The sequence below is a fragment of the Camellia sinensis genome, chromosome 2, assembly GCF_055761805.1.
Source record: "Camellia sinensis isolate YWXY chromosome 2, ASM5576180v1, whole genome shotgun sequence".
Classification (NCBI taxonomy): domain Eukaryota; kingdom Viridiplantae; phylum Streptophyta; class Magnoliopsida; order Ericales; family Theaceae; genus Camellia; species Camellia sinensis.
The window spans coordinates 14,034,050-14,058,168 of record NC_138962.1 but is presented as its reverse complement, the minus strand read 5'-3'; the positions used below and the strand labels follow the sequence as shown (position 1 = coordinate 14,058,168).

General features: G+C 40.3%; 3 protein-coding genes across 3 annotated transcripts; 2 read left to right on the top strand and 1 right to left on the bottom strand.

Moving 5' to 3' along the window:
* Positions 1–1,670: 1,670 nt before the first annotated feature.
* Positions 1,671–5,927, top strand: LOC145819843 (glutamate receptor 3.2-like). Its single transcript, XM_082913747.1, has 7 exons — positions 1,671–1,948; positions 2,128–2,443; positions 2,619–3,967; positions 4,045–4,322; positions 4,466–4,497; positions 4,611–5,005; positions 5,096–5,927. Exons 2-7 carry the CDS (start codon positions 2,191–2,193, stop codon positions 5,534–5,536), a joined length of 2,748 nt encoding a protein of 915 aa, XP_082769873.1. The 5' UTR covers positions 1,671–1,948; positions 2,128–2,190; the 3' UTR covers positions 5,537–5,927.
* A 1,255-nt stretch (positions 5,928–7,182) lies between these two features.
* LOC114264777 (homoserine kinase) lies at positions 7,183–18,060 on the top strand. Its single transcript, XM_082913723.1, is given in 3 exon segments — positions 7,183–7,461; positions 7,463–8,292; positions 17,534–18,060. Coding segments are annotated over 3 exon segments (1,140 nt in total). The 5' UTR covers positions 7,183–7,312; the 3' UTR covers positions 17,695–18,060.
* Positions 18,061–18,282: 222 nt separating this feature from the next.
* On the bottom strand, positions 18,283–23,349 carry LOC114264776 (monosaccharide-sensing protein 2). The gene is made up of 6 exons (XM_028205471.2): positions 23,130–23,349; positions 22,187–22,286; positions 21,322–21,888; positions 20,230–21,149; positions 19,816–20,003; positions 18,283–18,904 (listed from the first exon to the last, which is right to left on the bottom strand). The coding sequence occupies exons 2-6, from the start codon at positions 22,263–22,265 to the stop codon at positions 18,484–18,486; spliced, it is 2,175 nt and encodes a 724-aa protein (XP_028061272.2). The 5' UTR covers positions 22,266–22,286; positions 23,130–23,349; the 3' UTR covers positions 18,283–18,483.
* Between the last annotated feature and the right edge of the window lie 770 nt (positions 23,350–24,119).

The window sequence follows — 24,119 nt, the reverse complement described above, 5'->3', positions numbered from 1 at the left end:
CATGAGCATACAGGACAGTATGAATGTTCTCATCATGGAACTAACCCCTTCGAGTAGTTCAAGATCTGATTCTCTCCCAAATCTCTTACCTCAACCATGCTTTTCCAAAGTTGGTTGGGGGACCATTGTGAAAATGGGTGTGCAATCCAACATCAAATGGCTGAGAAACATCGGGTGATGACAATCTTTTGAAAGAGAATATTATATATATATATATATATATATGTAACCAAATATATGGGTATACTACCAGACAAGACAGACACCACAGGCAAAGGATGATAAGAAAGACCTCTAAACCTCAACTTCACAAAAAGATAAAATAATGTTTAAACCATGTTGAGTTTGGTTGGGATTCTTTCAAAAAAAAAGTTTTAGGCTTATTGGGTTCTCTCTCTCTCTCTCCACACCACCCATGACCCAACCAAGCCACCAGCAGGGAGAGAAGAGTGGTAGGGGTCCCACCAGCATACATACAGTACAGGCCAGCAGCAACAGCAACCCATAACAAAATCCCACCAGCAACACCCCTTCAATTGTCTATTTTGGTGGTTGAGTGGAGAGACGAAAATGGAATAAAATAAAATAATTATTTTATTAAAATATTCGTTCTTTAAAAACCTAATAAATTATGATATTATTAAATCTCAACTCATTTTAATGAAACAAATAAAACATTAGAATTGGGTAGAGACCACACCACCTACAACATCATCAGCAACAGAGAAACACTTTTCAATCATACCAATGAGAATATCTCATATTCCTGTCCTCGTCGTTATCATCACTTCCATAGTCGTTAATTCATGAAAACGACACCATCCAATAATAAAGAAAACAATTTATCAGTCATTCTGGCAGTATGTGTGGGGTGGGGTGTATCAAATTGTCTTATATTTTTCATCAGCTCTCTTAACCAGTAGCTCCCATCCCATCCCATCCCATCCCATCCCCATCATTTTCCATGGTTGTCATTACCGTATCTACGATTAACACGTCATATTAGATTCTGTGTCTGTCCTGTCTTGTATACACACGCATCAAATAGATGATACATGTGTAAAATTATATCTGCAATTCAAAACTAGTCTTCCTCCATCTACAAGGATTTCAACGCTGTTAATATTGATGGGGTTGACTGTTATTCCCAAAAAGCAATCCAACTTAACTGGTGGAGGTGGTGGTGGTGGTGGAAACTGGAATACCCAACTTATCAAGTTGTTCTCTCTCTCTCTCTCTCTCTCTCTCTCTCTATATTGTCTTGTCTCTGTCTTTGTGTTGAAGTATTCCTTATTTCTTGCTTTTTTCTTCTTCTTCTTCTTCTTCTTCTTCTTCATAATTAAATATGGGATTTAAATATGGGAAAGTGCCGCTGTGCCCCACTTCTGAGCCCAGGCTGCTTTCTTCCCTTTTACGTGAAACTGCAACCCTTTTCACTTCTCCATTGCTTTGCTCTCTTTTATTTCCCTATTTATTTATTTATTTATTTTCTATTTCTAATTGGTTAATTTGTTTATTCCCATTATTTCCCTTTCAATCCTTTGTAAGCACTTGCATCATTCCTACCATAATATTCCTCCCTCTCTTTTTCAAGTGGAAAATCCGCATGCTTCCCTGCCCTACCACTGATTTTGATATAAATCTCTTTCCTTTGTGAATGCTTGTTTTGGGGTAGGCACTAGTAGCAGTAGGTCTTCTTGAAAGAAACAACCCATCTCTCTTTCTCCCCCTTCCTGCACAAATATTGATGGGTATTTCTAGTTTATCCAAAGATGCTCTGTTTTTTTGATTTATAGTAGAGACAGATTTCTCTTTTTTGAAAAACTGGTTAACTGGATGCTTCTGAGTTTCTTGAGTTAATTGACTTGTCTGTGCTTTTCAGAAATTGGACCACCCCAATTTTCTTCTTCTCTTCACAGCCACTAATCCATTCCTCTGTTTTTTCAAGGTTAATTCCGAGTTCACTGAGGTTTTTCAAATTTTCCCCCCTTTCTTTTTAGAATTCTGACTAGTGGTTTTTAAGGTTCTCTTTTCCTGTTTGTTCCATTGAGAGTTTCAGAAAGAAAAGAAAAAAAATTCTATTTGCAACTTTGATTTTTCAGCTAATATTCTCTTCAATTTTGATAGATGTTTGGTTAGGGAAGGCACACAACAGGGGCTAAGTTCTTAACCATTTGATATCGAATCATCATGGGTTTGGTTTGGCTGGTGCATATATCATCCCTTCTCTTCATTGGTGCATTCTGTGAAGAGATTTCAATACCCGATGTCATTAATATTGGATCTATATTCACATTTAGCACCATCAATGCAAAAGTTGCAAGGATTGCCATGAATGCTGCGGTGGAAGATGTCAATTCTGATCCCACCATTCTTGGTGGTAAAAAACTGGCCATTTCCATGCATGATTCCAACTATAGTGGATTTCTCGGCATTATTGGGGGTAATTATCTTAATTTATCTTTAGGATTTTGTGTGTGTGTGTGTGTGTGTGTGTTTGTTTGTTTTCTTTCATTTCATTATATACCCAATTAAAGTTCATTATCATTGTTAGATGGGATGGGATGGGATGATCTTTGTTTCTCATGACTAATTCATTTCTTCTGTTGCTCACACAGCATTACAGTTCATGGAGATTGACACCGTTGCTATTATTGGTCCCCAATCCTCGGGGATGGCCCATATACTTTCGCATCTTGCAAATGAACTCCATGTCCCACTCTTGTCATTCACAGCATTGGATCCCACACTCTCACCTCTCCAATACCCTTATTTCATCCAAACCGCACCAAATGATCTATTTCAGATGACTGCTATTGCAGAAATGGTTAGTTATTTCGGTTATAGAGAGGTAACTGCCATTTTCTCTGATGATGATGGTAGCCGAAATGGCATAACTGCACTAGGTGATAAGATTGCAGAGAGGCGTGGTAAAATTTCTTATAAAGCAGTGCTCCCCCCTGATCCCACGGCAACGTGGGATGATGTTAAGAATGAATTACTCAAGGTTAGATTGATGGAATCTCGAGTAATCGTTCTGCACACTTACACAAAAACCGGTCTTCTTGTTTTTGATGTTGCCCGGGATCTTGGGATGATGGATAGTGGGTATGTTTGGATTGCCACTACTTGGTTATCCAGTGTTTTGGACTCCTCTTCAATTTCTCCAAATACCACCAAATCCATCCAAGGAGTACTCACTCTTCGTCTCCATACCCCTAACTCAGATAGGAAAAGGGTGTTCTCATCTCGGTGGAATCAGCTGAGTAATGGTTCTATTGGGTTGAATTCCTACGGTCTATATGCTTATGATGCTGTTTGGATGATTGCTAATGCAGTTAAAACGTTTTTGGATCACGGTGGCACTATTTCATTCTCGAATGATTCAAATTTAAGTGATCTGGGGGGAGGGGCCTTGAATCTTGCTGCATTGAGCATTTTTGATGGCGGGAAGCAGTTACTTAGCAACATACTGCAGACCAATATGATGGGTCTAACTGGTCCTCTTGGGTTTAATCCAGACAGATCTCCAATCCATCCTTCGTATGATATCATTAACGTAATTGGAACTGGGTTAAACCGGCAGATAGGATACTGGTCTAACTATTCTGGGCTCTCCATTGTGTCACCAGAGACGCTTTATGCCAAACCACCTGACCGTTCAAGTTCCAACCAACAATTGCATAGCGTGGTATGGCCCGGTGGAACAAAAATTCAGCCTCGTGGATGGGTGTTTGCAAACAATGGGAGGCGGTTAAGAATTGGAGTTCCACACCGTGTTAGTTATCAGGATTTTGTTTCACCAGTCAATGGTACTGATAATAATACAGTCCAAGGATATTGCATAGATGTTTTTCTTGCTGCAATAAAGTTGCTTCCATATCCTGTGCCTCATCAGTTCGTTCTGTTTGGAGACGGTCACAAGAACCCAAGCTATACTGAGCTTGTAACAATGATCACATCCAATGTGAGTAGAAAAATTACTAATACTTCTATTAGGATACAGAGTTTCAGAATTTGATTTTTGCAATTTTGTTGTTGTAGGTCTTTGATGCTGCTGTTGGTGACATTGCAATTATCACAAACCGTACAAAGATTGTGGATTTTACACAGCCTTACATAGAATCGGGGCTAGTCATCGTAGTGCCAATCAGGGAGTTGAACTCAAGTGCTTGGACTTTCTTGAGACCATTCACTCCGCTAATGTGGGGAGTCACCGCAGCCTTTTTCCTTATTGTTGGATCAGTGGTATGGATTCTAGAACATAGGATAAACGACGAATTTCGCGGTCCACCTAAGAAACAGTTGGTCACAATTCTGTGGTGAGTACTTTGGTTTTGTTATGAATTATCTTGATATAGATGTCTACAAACTTGTATGTTTGCATATCTGGTAATCTTTACCATAACTTGCTCACCGTGCTTTCTTGTAACTTCTCATCTGCCTCGGCTTTCTTATCTTGCAGGTTTAGCTTCTCAACTATGTTTTTTGCCCACCGTAAGTAGACGTCCTGAAGATCTATGTAGACTTGTTTTTTTTTTCTTCAAAAGAGTTAGTAGTGTAGGCTAGTCAAATGGTGTAGGCTCACAAATTGTGCTTCAAATTCTCAGGAGAAAACACAATGAGCACGCTTGGACGCTTGGTTCTACTCATCTGGCTATTCGTGGTTTTAATTATTAACTCGAGTTATACTGCAAGCCTGACATCAATCCTCACGGTGCAACAACTATCCTCTCCCATTCGAGGAATCGAAAGCTTGATAACTAGCAATGGCCGGATTGGATTCCAAGTAGGGTCTTTTGCTGAAAACTATTTAAACGAAGAGCTCAACATTGACAAATCTAGGCTTGTTGCGCTTGGTTCACCAGAAGAATATGCTATGGCCTTAGAGAAAGGAACTGTTTCTGCTGTGGTTGATGAACAACCATATATAGATCTCTTCCTCTCCACCCACTGCAAGTTCACTGTTGTAGGCCAAGAGTTTACTAAAAGTGGGTGGGGATTTGTAAGTATCTCATCACTAAGCAATTACTAATTTCAAGCCTTCCTCTATTTCTTATGCTGATAAATCATTTTTTTCCCCCCCTGCTATTAGGCATTTCCAAGAGACTCTCAGGTTGCCATTGACATGTCAACCGCCATTCTCATGCTGTCAGAGAACGGTGATCTTCAAAAAATCCATGACAAGTGGCTAAACAAGAGAACTTGTGGTTCGCAGAGCACTCAGCTTGGATCGGACCAGCTTAATCTAGGGAGCTTCTGGGGACTTTTTCTAATTTGTGGGATTGCATGCATTCTCGCTCTGCTCATATATTTCTGTTTGATGCTGCGAAAGTTCAGCAAACACTTTCCTGAACTACACGATTCTTCTAGTTCTGGGGGTGGCAGTTCTCGTTCTGCGCGTGTCCACAGATTCTTGTTGTTTGTGAATGAAAAGGAAGAGGTATCAAATAGCAGGTCGAAGAGAAAAAGGACAGAAATGTTATCTGGTACTAGCAACGGGGCGATATTGGAATCAATGAATGGATCAAAATGAGAAGCAGGCAGACATAGGAATTTCGGAGGAGAGACAACATGGTGTTTCTTAAATTCATTAGCGAGTCTAGTAAGTCCTAATTGCATCTCAATTTTTATCAGAAAAACTCACTTCACAAGACTGTAGTTGGTGAAACCATAAATGTGTGTATCTGTGCGCGCGCCTGCTGTGCTTCCAGATCATTGAAGGAGGAGTTTGAGAACTGGGAGGGAATGTATAGAAAAACATACAGAGCCAAAACTAACAAAGAGAAACTTAAATAGTGCATAAAAGCTCATTCTGTAGAATTTTTGTTTGGCTCATCAAGGGAAATTTTGTTATTCCTTTCCAGTTGGATTGGATTGTGTCACGTAAAAGTGTGGGTTATAAAAATCCTAATATCTTATTTCAAGTGTATCATGTGTATTGAATATAATATATTTGCGGTGATGAAAGAATAAATAATCTAATTACGAGCTTGGGACCCGATCACTTATCTACTAGTGGATAAGGTTTTGGGATTTGACTAAGTTTGCTCTCTAGTTCAAGACATGATAGCTGCAACACCTCATGCCCAATGGCAGACTCCCGCCATGAGTAGAGATTAATCGAGGTGTGCATTAAACTCGCTCAAACACCCGTGGGAAACAAAAAAATAAATAAATAAATAATCTATTAGATAAGCCAGGTACCAATTTGTGGGAATGGAATCAAATCAATTAGCATGTATATCACAATCTTGGTTGGGTTATCATGTGCATTTAGGATAAATGTTAAAATACATTATTTATAAGAGTAATTATTGAAACATTCCTTTTCAATTTTTGATAGTAAGGGAGATTTAATAAATATTTTTTTCTTATTAGTTAAGATCTCTCAATAACGTTACTTAGGTCTCGTTTGGGAACAGGCTAATTTAGTAACTTTTTGGCTATTTAGCTAAAATATGAGTTAAAAAAAACTAGTATGTTTGGGATGACTTTTTGGCTTTTTATGAAAAGATGTGCAAAAAATAGAGAGAAAAGAGAATCTTTAATTTTTTGGTATGGATTGTTGACTTTTTGGCTAATTTAATAACTTTTTGACTTTTTGACTAAAAAGTTCGGTTGCCAAACGAGGCCTTAGAGAAATTTCAGTTCATTATAGAGAAATTTGAAATCTCTCTGTAAAAATGTTGAAGGATTTGACTATTATGAAAATATTACATATCATTTATTTGATAAAATCTTAATATCAAGAAAATTAAACTAAAAATCTTATCTATAATGTACATTTTTTTAAACTAAAATTTCTTAACATTTTATTTTCAATGCTCTCACATTTTTATATTTTTTTTCTTTTTACAAATTTCATATTCAAATCAATAATCTAAACATAATCTAAATGTTTGTTTAGATCGAGTAATTTGATGAAAAATGATAAGAAATGAAGGGAAAAATAATTATTTTTTTATGTTTGATTTGTAAATTTAATAAGAAATGATGAAAAATTGTAAAAAAAAATAATCATTTGTAAGCTTCATCAATCACCAAAATTTTATTCAATAGTTAATACCAAAACAACTGAATTTGTATTAAAAAAATAATATTAATGTGTTAAAAAGAGAGATGAAGCGTGTAGTATGCAAACAGAATTGCTCCAAGTATTCATCACTGGAGTGTCGTCCCACGAGGAGTCGTCCCAACTTACTCTAAACTCTCTTCTTCTTCTTCTTCTTCTTCTTCTTCTTCTTCTTCTGTAATAAATGCACTGCTACTACTACTGATATATGTAGAGTAGACCATCATCGCCACAGTAATGGCCATATGCTATCATCAATCTTCACTCAAACTCTCGTCCTCATATCCTCTCCCTAACCTCTTCATACCCAAATCCCAATCCCAAACCTTAACCTTGAGATGCAAGAACCTCTCATCTGTCTCTTCTTCATCTACAACCCTTGTTACTGAACCCGAGCCCTATATTCACCTCCGTCAAGTCCTTCGCACCCGTAACTGTTGCTAACCTCGGCCCTTGTTTTGACTTCCTGGGTTGCGCTGTCGACGGAATCGGCGACTTCGTCACTCTCCGAGTCGACCCCCAGGTCCACCCGGGCCACATCTCCATATCCCACATCGATGGCGTCGGCGATTCCTCCAAAAAACTCACCAAAGACCCCCTCCTCAACTGCGCTGGTATTGCCGCAATCGCCGTCCTCAAGATGCTCAACGTCCGATCGGTCGGCCTCTCCCTCTCCCTCCACAAAGGCTTGCCTTTGGGCAGCGGCCTCGGTTCCAGCGCCGCCAGTGCCGCCGCTGTCGCTGTCAACGAGATCTTCGGCGGTCATTTATCGGTGTCGGATCTGGTGCTCGCCGGACTCGAGTCGGAGTCCAAGGTTTCCGGCTACCATGCCGATAATGTGGCTCCGGCGATCATGGGAGGTTTCGTGTTGATTCGGAGTTATGATCCGCTGGAGTTTATTCAATTGAAGTTCCCTCCCAACTTGGAGGAGAAAGATTTGCTGTTTGTGTTGGTGAATCCGGAATTCGAAGCTCCTACGAAGAAAATGCGGGCGGCATTGCCAATGGAGATTCCGATGAGGGATCATGTGTGGAATTGCAGCCAGGCAGGGGCATTGGTGGCGGCGGTGCTGGAGGGGGATCTCAAAGGGCTGGGGAAGGCATTGTCGTCGGATAGAATAGTGGAGCCGAGGAGGGCACCGTTGATTCCTGGGATGGAAGGGGTGAAGAAGGCAGCAATGGAGGCTGGGGCATTTGGGTGCACCATCAGTGGGGCAGGTCTATAGCGATCCCGGTTTCTCTTTTCTTTACTTGTTATATACAGACTTAGGTTCCGTGGAGCTGGTTGTTGAGAGTATGTTGTTTGCACCCTTTGATCCTTATTTTGAGTCTTGGGTTGTGTTGGGAAGATTTGGAGCAGGTTGGTTGAGCTTAGGAACCAAGTCTAGTTGCCCAGATTTTGGCTTGTCCGCTCGAGCAGGGGTTTGGACGCTCGAGCGGGGAATACACCCATCCAGTATGTCCTGTGTAATGTTGGCCGCTCGAGCGGGGGATTGGACGCTCGAGCGGGAAGTCGTGAGTGACGCTTGAGCGGGGAGTTGGGAGCTCGAGCGGGGACCTGTCTGCAAAAACTTCTGGGTGTGTGCATTCGCCGCTCGAGCGGGAGTTTGGCCGCTCAAGCGGGAGTCTGTGAGTGGCGCTCGAGCGGGGGTTTCCACGCTCGAGCGGGGCGACTGGTATAAAAATCCGAGATCCGACTTTCTGGATCATTTTTCATCTCCTTTTTGATTTTAAAACCCTAGAACCGTCTTCTCCCTCTCTCTACACACCTTCTCTCTTAGGTTTGATCTACTTAGAGTGTATTTCTATCCTAAGTCCTTTGTTAAAAAGATAGAGTGGGTCGAGGGCTTCCGTTTAATCTGAACAATCTTGGGTTTGGAGCACTTTGGTTTTCGTCATCTTCTCCATTCGAGTTCTTTTCTTCAAGGTAGGGATTTCCTACTCCAATCTATAAGTTTTGTTCTAAGTTTTGGTATTTGATATGTTGGGGATACTTTGGTAATTTTGGGAAAAACCCTAGTTGTATTAATAAATTAATTTGTATAATTAATTCATGGAATTAGGGAATTCATTGATTAAATGGCGTAGTTGGTTAATTTAAATCACTCGTCTATTGAATTGCTGGTATATTTATTTCCAAGTCTAGAAATAACTGTTTTGGGCTATCGGTGGAGGATAGTCGTGCTTGTTGTAGACACTGCATGTGGATTAGGGATAACTGAAACTAATCATTGATTAAGTCACCAATTTTTTACTGCTGAATTAATACAGACATTATGTGTATTGATTGTGTGTTGTATATGTTATGTGTTTGCATACATTGTTTTGTGTGAGAGGAGATAGGGGATGTACTCCACGGTTTAGGGGAAGATAGGGGATGGACCTCTAAACCGGATTTTGTTTGGGAGTAGATAGGGGATGGACTCCATTAGCATCACTTTTATGTGTGCTTATTTATATTGAAGTGTTTTAATGATACAGCACTAAAATGTGTATCAAACTGGAAGTATGAAGTGTTTTGATTTGAGCCTGATTCTCATCTGTTTGTTGACACTGGATGAATGTGAATATATTATGTATGGTTCACTGTTGTAAGATTGGCCAGGTTCTGAGCCATATTGATAATGTTGGAAAGTAAAACATGTCTTAAGCATTAGTGTCATGAAACTGTAAAATGATGTAATTGATCATCATGGTTAACCATCTATTGAATGCTATTGCTTTATTCAATGCTTATATTTGGTTTAGTATATTTCTACTGGGCTGTGGCTCACCCTTTATGGGAACATCATTTTCAGGTTCAGGTGATAAGCTACCTCTCAGGGCTTAGCTTGGAAGGATTTGGATTTTGAAGATTATCTTTAGTTGTTTGTTTTTATTTGATAAATAATCAAGCCTAGGGCTTTATTTGTATTTGAGTTAGAACTCATATTTTGTATCCAAGTGTTGGCTTGGAAAGATGTAAGCCCATAGGGCATTTAATTTGATGTTACATGTAATGTTTTTATTTAGTAATACTCTGAAGAATGAATTAATAAATTGTTTTCTTTAAGTAATGCGTGTTGATGATATACATATAATGGGTTTATTTTGAGGGCGTTACAACTTGGTATCAAAGCCAGGTTTGAATACTTTGGGTACGTGGGAAGTGATTAGTATCACAATGGGTTCGTCTAATTTGATAGAGACTTAGTGTAATGCTATATGCTTATGTGATAACATGTTTATGTGATTATGTGGGTATGGAATGTAGTTTCTAGAATGTTGATTGGACCCTTGAGTTTCTAGTAGTCTTGTTGGAAAGGCACTTGATCACTGCTGCTTCCAACCGGAACTATAGTAACGCATTGGGACTATCATTATCCGGGAATGAAATTCGTAGGTGCTTATGTGATTATGTGCTTATGTGGAATGAATTATTGTTGTCCAATGCATTAGGACGTGGGTGTTTAGCTTCGGCACATTTATTAATGTGCTAATGTCTTTGTTCCCTTTATTAGGATGTCAGGACGGGGACGAGGACGCGGTAGGCGTGGTAGGCCGGTTAGGTAGGAGGTGCCTGTGCCAGAGGAGATTCCAGCAGTTCAGGAGGGAATTGGCCAGGCCAATGTGGCCGAGCCGGTAGGCCAGCAGGCTATGGGCGCTTTAGCCCGAGAGATAGCAGGGGCATTCAGGGAGTCAGTAGGCATTCTCAGAGCTGAGAATCAAGCTCAGGTTGTTGTTGCGGATGCAGGACCTTCCTTTCTGAAGAGGAAGTTCTTCCGGTCTAATCCGGAGGAATTTGTGGGTGATCCAAAAGAGCCGCTTAAGGCAGATGAATGGCTCGAACAGACAACGAAGACGTTTGAGATGCTTGGCATCGAAGACGAAGGGTTGAAAGTGACCTTAGCATCTTTCCAGTTGAAGGGGGATGCGGGTCAGTGGTGGAAGTTTACTAAGGGTCGTATAGGAGGTACATGGGAGGCTTTTGTGAATGCTTTCCAGGAGAAGTTCTTATCTCTAGCAGTCAGGGAAAAGCTGAGCGACCAGTTCTGCCAGCTTAAGCAGTCGAGTTCTTCAGTGGCCGAGTTTGAGGCTGCATTTACTAGCTTGTCCAGGTTTGCACCTGAGTTGGTGGCGTCTGAGGAACGCCGTTGTATCGAGTTTGAGAAGAAGTTGAGGCGTGGCCTCAAGCTGCGAGTTGGGGGAACTATGATTCGGGATTATGGGCGTATGGTTGATGCTGCAGCCCACATGGAAATCATGATGCAGGAGGAGGAGGAAGGACAGAAGGGCTCCAAGAGGAGTCAGGATGGTCAGAGTGATGGTAGGAGACAGAAGGGTTTTAATCCCCAGCAGTCTCAGGGTAGCTTTTCTAGATCGACTTTTCCTGTACCGAGTGCTAGTTCGGAGAAAGGCAGTCAGGGAGACATTACCTGTTTCAAGTGTGGCCAGCTGGGTCACAAGTCTCCAGTTTGTCCTCAGAGGGGAGGAGTGCAGAGGGCAGCATCATCTTCGGCTCGATCTCAGAGCCAGAGTCAGGGTAGAGGCCAGCCACTCTCGTGTTATCAGTGTGGTCAGCCAGGGGATATGAAGAGGTATTGCCCGCAGTTGGGTGGCACACCTGGAGCATCTGGTTTGAGGCAAATTCAGGGTCAGCAGCCAGCTCAGTCGGGTCAGGCCTCGAGGGCCAATCAGGGGGCTTCATCGTCCCAGTCAGTGCAGCAATCTTATGCTTCTAGGGGTGAGCAGGTTGATCAGAGGTCGTCTGGGCGCGTGTATGCTGTTACCGCGCAGGATCTTGTACCGGCTCCATCAGTTGTGAGAGGTACTTTCTTGTTTTGCAACTCGGTTGCTAATGTTTTGATTGATACGGGTGCATCTCATTCCTTTGTGTCTGCTGCATTTGCATCTGTTTTGGAGTTGGAGTTAGCACAGTTAGCATCTCCTATTTGTGTAGTGTCACCTCTTGGGGGTGAATTGATCTTGAAACAAGGTGTTAGGGGTTGTGATATAGAGGTTGATTATCATAGAATCCCATTTTCCTTTGTAGTTATGCCTATGAGGGGTTTCGATGTTATTTTGGGTATGGACTGGTTATCGTCATACCGGGCAGTTATTGATTGCTACCGCCAGAGGGTCACTTGTTGTACCGTGAGCGGAGAGTATTTTCATTTTCTAGGGGACCGGGTTGGTGATGTGTTGCCACCAGGGTATGTTCCACGAGGACGGAGTGAGCTTAGTGGTCTACTTGCTAACCTTTCGATTAGTGAGGATGAGGAGACACAGATTGTGTTGCCAAGGGTGGTTTGTGAGTACTCGGACGTCTTTCCTGAGGATCTTGTTGGTTTGCCACCGCATCGGGAGATTGAGTTCTCTATTGACCTAGTGCCCGGCACGGCACCGATTTCCATGGCACCTTATCGTTTTGCCCCAGCCGAATTAGTTGAGTTGAAGATTCAGCTCCAGGAGTTACTAGACAAGGGTTTTATACGTCCTAGTGTTTCGCCGTGGGGAGCACCGGCCCTCTTTGTTAAAAAGAAAGGTGGTGCTTTGAGACTTTGTATAGATTACCGGAAGTTGAATCGGGCTACGGTTAAGAATAAGTACCCTATGCCTCGTATTGATGACCTGTTCGATCAGTTGAAGGGTTCTCGTTGTTTCTCGAAGATAGACTTGAGATCGGGTTATCATCAGTTAAGAGTCAGGGAGGAGGATATTCCGAAGACGGCATTCCGTACACGGTATGGCCACTATGAGTTTCTGGTGATGCCATTTGGGCTCACCAATGCACCGGCAGTTTTTATGGATTTGATGAACCGAATATTCCGGGAATTTTTGGATCGTTTTGTGGTCGTCTTTGTGGACGACATCCTTATTTATTCACCTTCTGAGGAGAAGCACAAGGAACACTTGAGAGTGGTGCTTGAGTTACTTAGAGCCCATAGGCTTTATGCTAAGTTTGGAAAGTGTGAGTTCTGGCTAGAAGAGGTCAAGTTCTTAGGCCATGTAGTTTCTGGGGAAGGAGTGTCTGTTGATACATCCAAGACTAAGGCGGTGCAAGATTGGGTACAGCCTAAGAGTGTGTTTGAGATCCGCAGTTTTCTGGGGTTAGCTGGGTATTATCGTCGGTTTGTGAAAGATTTCTCCAGATTAGCTTCGCCTTTGACTAGATTGACTCGGAAGGGAATCAAATTTGTATGGAGTGAGACTTATGAAAAGTCGTTTCAGGAGTTGAAAGTAGACTGACCACCGCTCCAGTATTGATTATTCCAGAGAGAGGGTTGGGTTATGCAGTTTATTGTGATGCCTCACGAGAGGGTCTGGGTTGTGTGTTAATGCAAGAAGGGAAAGTAATTGCCTATGGCTCACGACAGTTGAAAATTCACGAGCATAATTACCCTACGCATGATCTAGAGTTAGCAGCTGTGATATTTGTCTTGAAGATTTGGAGGCATTATCTTTATGGTGAGAAATTTGAGGTATTCTCGGATCATAAGAGTCTGAAATATTTGTTTACACAGAAAGACTTGAACTTGAGGCAGAGGAGGTGGATGGAATTTATAGAGGATTATGACTTTGAGTTGCATTATCATCCGGGAAAGGCCAATGTGGTGGCCGATGCCCTTAGCAGGAAACCTGTTGGTGACATAGTTAGTATAGCCATCCAAGAATGGGAGATGTTGGGTGCACTTGGGGAGTTTGATTTACTTCTGGGCGAATCCGTTGAGGCCGCGGCCTTGTTTTCTGTTGTTGCACAGCCTACACTTGTGACTCGAGTGTTAAAGGCTCAGAGAGGTGACCTTGAGGTAGAATCTCTCCGTGAGAAGATTTTCGGTGGGAAGGTTGAGAAGGGTTTGACGGTGTATTCCGACCTGAGTGTGAGATACCGAGACCGTCTGTTTGTGCCGGAGTCTTGCCGAGAGGGGGTACTCCGAGAGTTTCATCATTCACGCCTTGCGGTGCATCCGGGAGGCACTAAGATGTATCGGGATTTGGGTCGCCAGTTTTGGTGGCGGGGTATGAAGAGAGATGTGGCAGCTTTCGTATCTAAGTGCCTTACTTGCCAGCAAGTGAAGGCCGAGCATCAGAGGCCAGCGGGTTTGTTGCAACCCTTGCCTATTGCCGAGTGAAAGTGGGAGCATGTCACTATGGACTTCGTTGTAGGTCTTCCGAGGACTCAGCGGGGTAGTGATGCTATTTGGGTAGTTGTAGACCGGTTAACTAAGTCGGCGCACTTTATTCCTTTGCGCGTGAGAGATTCGGTAGATCATCTTGCCGACTTGTATATTCGGGACATAGTGAGATTGCACGGGGTCCCAGTGACGATCGTCTCAGATAGAGATCCTCGTTTTACTGCCAGGTTGTGGCAGAGTTTGCAGAGTGCCTTGGGCACTAAGTTGACCTTTAGCACGGCTTATCATCCTCAGACTGACGGGCAGTCCGAGCGTACTATTCAGATCCTTGAGGATATGCTTCGGGGTTGTGTTCTAGACTTTAGTGGGTCATGGGAGAGGCACTTGCCATTAGTAGAGTTTGCCTACAACAACAGTTTCCAGTCTAGTATCGGTATGGCACCATTTGAGGCCTTGTATGGCCGACCGTGTAGGTCTCCAGTTTGTTGGACCGAGGTGGGTGATGCACCTTTATTAGGTCCAGAGTTGGTTAGGAAGACGACGGAGAAAGTTGAGCTTATCCGTAGGCGGCTTGTTACAGCCCAGAGTCGTCAGAAATCTTATGCCGACCGTAGGAGGAGGCCTTTGGTGTTTGAGGTGGGTGATCATGTCTTTCTGAAGATATCACCAAGGCGGGGATTGATGAGGTTTGGGAAAAGTGGGAAGTTGTCCCCTCGGTTCATTGGTCCTTTTGAGATCCTTGAGAGGATCGGCGAGGCTGCTTATCATTTAGCTTTACCACCGCAGTTGTCCGGGGTACATGATGTGTTTCATGTGAGTATGCTTCGGAAGTATGAGCCGGATCCATCACATGTGTTGGATTGGACTGATTTAATGGTTGATGAGGATGTCTCGTATGAGGAGAGACCGATTCGGGTCTTGGATAGACGGGATCAAGTTTTGCGAGGCAAGACCATCCCTTTGGTAAAGGTTTTGTGGAAGCATCACGGAGTGGAGGAAGCCACTTGGGAACGTGAGTTGGAAGTTCGCGAAAAATACCCGGACATGTTTATCGATTTGTAATCTTGTATTTAGATTTTGTAATATTCTTGAACTTAAGAGCTTTACATATGTCTTACGTTGTAAAACATTGAGTATGTTTTGGTAAATGGGTGTATCTTGAAACTTGCTTCATTATCGAAGTTTAGTGTAACATTACATATGTTGATTACATTGTTGCACGTGTTGTATATATCATGCAATTGAATATGATATGGAAATTGCTATCATTGGAAGGAATAATGCATAATAGTGATGCAGGTTGAAATATATGTTGTTTTATATATATTGTAAGATGCTTCTTGATAAAGAGATGTAATGACCAGTTTTGGGTCAAGTTGTGCACTATTGAATTGTCATTTTGAAATCAAACTTTTTCTTGTGCTAATTTTGGGGACGAAATTCTTTAAGGGAGGGAGGTTATAGCGATCCCGGTTTCCCTTTTCTTTACTTGTTATATACAGACTTAGGTTCCGTGGAGCTGGTTGTTGAGAGTATGTTGTTTGCACCCTTTAATCCTTATTTTGAGTCTTGGGTTGTGTTGGGAAGATTTGGAGCAGGTTGGTTGAGCTTAGGAACCAAGTCTAGTTGCCCAGATTTTGGCTTGTCCGCTCGAGCGGGGGTTTGGACGCTCGAGCGGGGAATACACCCATCCAGTATGTCCTGTGTAATGTTGGCCGCTCGAGCGGGGGATTGGACGCTCGAGCGGGAAGTCGTGAGTGACGCTTGAGCGGGGAGTTGGGAGCTCGAGCGGGGACCTGTCTGCAAAAACTTCTGGGAGTGTGCATTCGCCGCTCGAGCGGGAGTTTGGCCGCTCGAGTGGGAGTCTGTGAGTGGCGCTCGAGCGGGGGTTTCCACGCTCGAGCGGGGCGACTGGTATAAAAATCCGAGATCCGACTTTCTGGATCATTTTTCATCTCCTTTTTTATTTTAAAACCCTAGAACCGTCTTCTCCCTCTCTCTACACACCTTCTCTCTTAGGTTTGATCTACTTAGAGTGTATTTCTACCCTAAGTCCTTTGTTAAAAAGATAGAGTGGGTCGAGGGCTTCCGTTTAATCTGAACAATCTTGGGTTTGGAGCACTTTGGTTTTCGTCATCTTCTCCATTCGAGTTCTTTTCTTCAAGGTAGGGATTTCCTACTCCAATCTATAAGTTTTGTTCTAAGTTTTGGTATTTGATATGTTGGGGATACTTTGGTAATTTTGGGAAAAACCCTAGTTGTATTAATAAATTAATTTGTATAATTAATTCATGGAATTGGGGAATTCATTGATTAAATGGCGTAGTTGGTTAATTTAAATCACTCGTCTATTGAATTGCTGGTATATTTATTTCCAAGTCTAGAAATAACTGTTTTGGGCTATCGGTGGAGGATAGTCGTGCTTGTTGTAGACACTGCATGTGGATTAGGGATAACTGAAACTAATCATTGATTAAGTCACCAATTTTTTACTGCTGAATTAATACAGACATTATGTGTATTGATTGTGTGTTGTATATGTTATGTGTTTGCATACATTGTTTTGTGTGAGAGGAGATAGGGGATGTACTCCACGGTTTAGGGGAAGATAGGGGATGGACCTCTAAACCGGATTTTGTTTGGGAGTAGATAGGGGATGGACTCCATTAGCATCACTTTTATGTGTGCTTATTTATATTGAAGTGTTTTAATGATACAGCACTAAAATGTGTATCAAACTGGAAGTATGAAGTGTTTTGATTTGAGCCCGAGTCTCATCTGTTTGTTGACACTGGATGAATGTGAATATATTATGTATGGTTCACTGTTGTAAGATTGGCCAGGTTCTGAGCCATATTGATAATGTTGGAAAGTAAAACATGTCTTAAGCATTAGTGTCATGAAACTGTAAAATGATGTAATTGATCATCATGGTTAACCATCTATTGAATGCTATTGCTTTATTCAATGCTTATATTTGGTTTAGTATATTTCTACTGGGCTGTGGCTCACCCTTTATGGGAACATCATTTTCAGGTTCAGGTGATAAGCTACCTCTCAGGGCTTAGCTTGGAAGGATTTGGATTTTGAAGATTATCTTTAGTTGTTTGTTTTTATTTGATAAATAATCAAGCCTAGGGCTTTATTTGTATTTGAGTTAGAACTCATATTTTGTATCCAAGTGTTGGCTTGGAAAGATGTAAGCCCATAGGGCATTTAATTTGATGTTACATGTAATGTTTTTATTTAGTAATACTCTGAAGAATGAATTAATAAATTGTTTTCTTTAAGTAATGCGTGTTGATGATATACATATAATGGGTTTATTTTGAGGGCGTTACAAGGTCCGACTCTGGTTGCAGTTACGGATGATGAGGAGATGGGGAGAGAGATTGGAGATAGGATGGTTGAAGCCTTTATGGAGTATGGGAACTTGAAGGCCTCTGCAATGGTGAAGAGGCTTGACAGGGTCGGTGCTAGGCTCGTAAGTTGCATCCCTGGATGATGATGATATATTAATAATGCAATGCTATGCTATGCTATGGTGATGATGATCAATCAAGAAGAAGAAGAAGAAGAAGAAGAAGAAGAACTGATTCAGTTCGTGGTATGATCTCTATTTGTTTTTGGTTATCATGCCTTGCCAACTCAACCAAAAAAATAAACAAATAGAAATAAAAATGACTGGTCATTATTCAAACTAGTTGAGTTGTCTTCTTTTCATTGTTATTGTGAGCCAGAGAAGAGAAGCATTGTTCATATTTCTGGTTCTTATTCTTGTACATTGTTGATTTTACGCCGTGAAATCAAGAAACAAATCCAAATGCAAGTGGTGTTGCAAGTATCCTGCAATGCAACATATACTTTTAAACTTTTTTGGCTTCATTTTATTTTCGCTTTCAACAAATCTTGCATACAATGGTAGTGTGTAAGGATTGAAAAGCAGATTCTTGGTTTATATTATTATTATTATAGTATTGGACTTGCAATCTGTGGAGGCTAAGCTAGGCCCAATTCAGTTCTATAAAGTCTGAAGGGGAAACCAAGGGGGAAGAAAAAGAAAAATGCCAATTAAGTGAGAGGACAGAAAAAAGGTGAAACGAGTCACTTTTCCTAAAGATTTCAAAACTATGAAACCCATCACAATTTTTATATTTATAGGGAAGAAACAAACAAACAAACAAACAAACAAACAAACAAACAAACAAAATGGAAACCAAATAAATCCCATATTTAGAACACCCATCAAAACCTTTAAACACAGATCAACTCAATTGTTCCTGGAAGCAGCTGCCTACTTGGCACCAACAGAAAAGAACTCAGTGATCACTTCAAGGGGGATGCCCTTGGTCTCCGGAACCTTGAGGAAAACAAAAAGCCATGATATGATGCACACAGCAGCATACATACCAAAAACACCAGGAAGGCCAATGGAGTTGAGCATCACCGGGAGTGAGTAGGTAGCAATAATGTCTCCAATCCAAAATGCAAGGGCGCATATGGCAACGCAGAGACCACGAACCCTGGTTGGGAATATCTCTGCGCATAGTATGTTTGGGATTGGCCCAAATCCCATGACAAAGCAACAGAAGTAGACCACAACACTAGCAGTTGAGATGGCTGCATTTGCAAAAGCTCCCATGTTCACAAAATTTCCAATCACAAGAACAACAAGGGTTGCTATCAATACAGGGATTGTGCTAAGCAATAAGCTCCTGCAATGTAAGAATGGGTTAAAAAAGTAATTAAAAAAAAATGAAAAATAAATAAATAATAATTGGACACAAATGTGGCCAAACCCCCAACCTCAATACCTGTTAATTAATTTAGTCTGTCGTAGAATTGATTGTTGATACTGAAGGTATTTGATAATGTTAATATTCTTGAAGCATTCTTTTACTAGGTAAAGAATGTCATGGACAGTGGACCACGAATTGATAACCATTTTGTAGCTGACTTAGCTTCCTCTATCCCTCATGATTACCTTTTGTCCATCAAATATCTAAGCTAGTGAAATTGAATTTCAGACTCATCTTTGGGTCAGAAGAAGAAGCCTTGACATTTGAGAGGATACCAAGTTAATGGCATGACAATGCAGTGGCTAGTGGATGGGGTAGCCCATACCACCAAACCCAAATTAGAGTCGATGGTCAACAACCCAACTCTAAATGCTTTTAATTGTCTCATTGCGGGGATGACAGCCAAGAGTTTGACTTGATTAAGCTGATTAAACATAAATATGTATGCATAGTGTGTATGTAACTTAAACAAAACCTTAATTTTTAGCCAGTTGAGATGTGTGCTAAAATAAAAAGTAGAACAATTTCTCATGCTCTTTAGATAAAGGCAAGAGAATAGTTCATTCTGTGCTCACATGGATGCATAATTTCTCTTGTGCAATAGCCAAACAAATACAAATTATTCAACCCAACCAGAACCTATATCACTCCCAAACCTACTTCAGTAAAAATGTCACGGAGCAAGGTAGATTATCGTCTAGAAATGAGAAAATAATGCCTTTTGCAACAAAGTGGTTTATTAAATCAACAGAATTTATTGTGATCATCCAGATTTCAATCAAGACCTGCAATTATGTAAAGACAACAAAAAAATAACAGAAAGTTACCTTCTGCCAGAGACATCCACGAGCCTCATGGCAACAGCTATACAAGGAAGCATCAACAAGGTCGTGATGGCACTGATTAGCAAAGAAGCTGAAGTTGAACTGATTCCCATATTTGACAAAAGAACTCCAACACCTGCCTGCTCCAGAATTTGTGGAGTGTAATTGAGAACCCCATTTATGCCAGAGAACTGCATAAAGCAGAGTAACCATATGAAGCTAATTAGGTGAAAAAGGAACCTAAAATTAAGTTAAGTAACCCATCAATAAGGTATACTGCACACTCCAAGATCTATCCGTTTGTTAATTAAAAAGTTATTTGGTTTGAGTGTCATATGTCTCAGTTTGAATTAGAATTGTTATTGCTTCAGGAATTCAACTTTCACAAGAGAAGAGAACACCACAAAACTTAGTTACCTGCTGAAGTATTTGAATTCCCACCCCAACAACCAACGCATGCTTGACTCCTGGTTTGAAAAGGTCACTCCAACTTGGCCCTTTCGCTGCTTTTTCAGCTGGGTGTAACATAGCTGGTCCAACTGGATGCTCACTCATAAATTCCTTGGAATAAAGAGCTGGTTGACTCACCAAAGCGGCAGCCTGGATGAACTCACCACCTGCAGGGACATCACCACCAGGAAGAGAAACTAAATGCAAATAAATTCTTTTGAATCCTCCTTCCTTCTTTCTTTCTTGACTTTCTTTCTCAGTCCATTTCCATGCCATCTGCCAACCCCCACCAATGCCCATGCTATCGACTGGTTCTCCAGTGTTTCCTTGTGTGCGACTATCATGCCTCATGCTTAAAATGGTTCCATGGGCAGCCGGTTGGATCATGTCTTTCTCCAAACTTGTTGTCTGGTGAGAAATTAATGGACTCTGCAAATTGTCATCAGAATCAGCAGCTGCAGCAGCATCAGATGTGTAATCCTCCTCCCTCTCTCTGACAATACTCTCTTCATCCCACTCTTCATTTTCAGGTTGCTGCCCTGAAATGCTGAACATGCTGCCGAAGTGTGGAAAGAGCATGCTTCGCATGCTTCCTGTCTCAGGAAGCTTCTCAAGGACACTGCTAAAGAGGGTGACAAGAGGGTCCATAAGGGGCACAATCTGGTTTGCAATGCTTCCCTGGCGAGATGCAAAACCAAGAGTACTCTGCCCGGTGACAGGTCGAGCCACCCAGGAGACACCTTGTTGAGGCCCATATAATCTGATTTTTTCTTTTTCAGCAGTTGGGTCCTGATCATCAGTGAGTTCGTTGGCTGGGCACATTATGAATTCCTCTATAGATGTTTCACCCCCAACTCCAAGACCTTCGACCAGCAAAGCCAATTCACCTGTAGAAAACAGGAATTCAAAATTACCTAAATGATGAAAAAAAAGATTGAAAAGAAAAGAATGTCATTATATCAAAGATACGACCTCTTTACTGTTTGTTTGGCTGCCATCTTTTTTTCACAAAACCACATGCATAAAATTGGAGGGTTTGGTAAGGGAATGGAGACTGACCAGTGACATCTTCCCTGCCACGCAATCTCTGCAACAGCTGCTTGGCCTCAAGCATGCGACCTTTGCTCACAAGCCACCTTGGAGACTCAGGCAGGTAAAATACTGTTAATACAAAATAAATGAAAGAGGGAAGAGAAAGAACCCCAAACATCAACCTCCAGTTGGGTGAATTCATCAGTGACATTCCAAAAACCATGCAATATGACAAGAACATTCCACTCGAACCAGTAAACTGAGGCAAAGTATTCAATAAACCCCTTATCTCAGTTGGAGCCATCTCAGCTATATAGATTGGAACGAGAGTAACAGCCAAACCAATTCCAAACCCATCTAGAAGCCTTGCTAGCAGTAGGATATAAACATTCGGGGACCATAACATTACAAGACTGCTAACAAAATAGAGGACAGATGAGATTATGAGCATGGGACGGCGACCAAGCCAATCTGCTATTCCACCAGAGCATGTAGTGATTAATGCGGCACCAATGAGTGACATGGCCACAATAAGCCCCTCTATAGTTGGTTCACTTTCCAAGTTGAATTCCTTCTTTATGTATAAAACAGCCCCTGTTGCAGATTTCAATAGAAGAAGAAAAATGATATACGCAGATTGAAATAGAAGTTATACAACAAGTGATCAAATAAAAAACACAGATTATGAGTGGGAATTCCACAAAAAAACCCTGTGGTTCTGTGAGGGAAAATTGGATTACTGTAAAAAATACTAAAACCGAAATATTCAAAAGCGCAGAGTTGATAGGTTGTTTGATCCTGATAATAAAATTTTGAAAAATGAAAGACTGTATGAAACACATCATGTAATATAAGGAGGAAGTATAATGTATAGATTGAAAGAAGGAAGTACCAGCAATAGTAGCATTATCCCATCCTTGTAATAAATTACCGATTGCAGCAGCAACAGCCACGAGCACAGCTCCGCTCATCTTCCTGGCTACTATGATAGGCTGCAGAGGAGAGGTTGCCTCAAACAAGAAATTTGTAAACTTACAGAACAATTTTAAAAAGCTGAACACAAACATGAGCAAGCTTTATTATAAATAAATAAATATTATATTATTTATCTATATGCTGCGGTGAAACCTCAGCAAAGTATTCAATCACTTCAACTCCACTCCAATTCACTTCACTTAATGGACTATACCGCCTAGTAGGGCTTATGGAATTCATTCTAAATCGTTTTATTTTTATGGGTTCATTTGATTAAGATCAATCTAATTTTTTGATGAATGATAAGTGTATATATATATACATATAAGTAGAAACTCAAAAAATGAAGCCGTGGGAGGGAGCAGCCAAACAAACTACACCTGGGCAGTCCATATGATGTAAAATTATATATGTATAATATATGTCTGTATACTATACAGCATACATACATGAAGCAAGATTAAAGATGGAAGTGAAAGAGGAGGAGAAGTAACCATCAACAACGTCAGTGGATGATACCTAAATACGAAGAGTCGCATCATTTTTTGTAGGAGATTGCCAAGTCTAGTCTACAGCATAAATCAAATTATATATATATATATATATATATATATGTATATAGGACAAGACTATGGTATCATATGTAAGAGAAAATGGCATAACTCCATATGTCTGCATCATAACTTTAAAAAAAAAAAAAAAAAAAAATCATAAATAAAGAAAATGACATACCCAAACATATAAAAATAACGGCATAACTAATAATAAATATGGTAATGGATGTTTATTATAGAATTCTCCATATATATATATATATATGAAAATGAAAAAAGAAAAAAAACCAATCCTGATGGGGTTACCTTTAATTCGTGAGGGATTCCAGGGAGGAAGCGAATATTAGATAGGAGAAATAGACATAGTTTGTGTTGAGGTTGAGCGAGGAGGAGGACTCCGCCTCCGTTTGAGAAAAACACGGGTTGTTCCCCTTGAAGCAAAAGCAGTAGTAGTAGCAGTAGCAGATTGTTTTGCTTTGTAGAGTAGATAGATATAGACCGAAAATAATATAATGGAATCTATAACTATATACCAGTTTACACACCCGATGTATTATAGGAATTGTTTGGAAGGTGGGTTTGGTGGTGTTGGGGTTAAAATAGTCACAAAAAATAAAATAAATTTTTTTAGTTTCAATTAAATAAAATATCACATCTAATTCATAATTATTACATTTTTTCTTTTAAAAAAAATCAAAAAACTCAAAAAAAGTCAAAAATTGTTCCTAAATCAGGCTTTTTAACCCTATGCTAAAATAGTTAAAAAGTCAAAAAGTCAACCCACTTCTCAAATCAAGCCATAGTATGTTTAATTTTTATATTTTGATAATTTTAAAAAAATTAAAATATTGTTATATGAAATTGAATAAAATAAATTATTAGATATATGATAGAATTATATGATATGATATGTATATTTTTGGATTTATTATATACTTAATGATGTCGACTATAATTCTATTATCATATCATTTTAGGTGAATTTATGAGTCTTTAACATTTCTTCCGAATTTATAAAAAAAAAATTATGGTGTGTAACTTTTTCTAAGCAGATAAATATAAAACAAATATTAAGATAATTCTCCTATTTAAAAAAAAACTATTAAGATAAGTCCCTGAATTAATAAAGAAGTAGAAGAAAATATATATATATATATATATAAATGACTAATTTTATTAATACATAAATCATACTCGTATAACAAATGATCAATTTTATTAATAAATAAATCATTAAGTAAATTAACAATTTCTAATTGTATGAGAAATATTTTTTGATAATTTATTATTGCATAA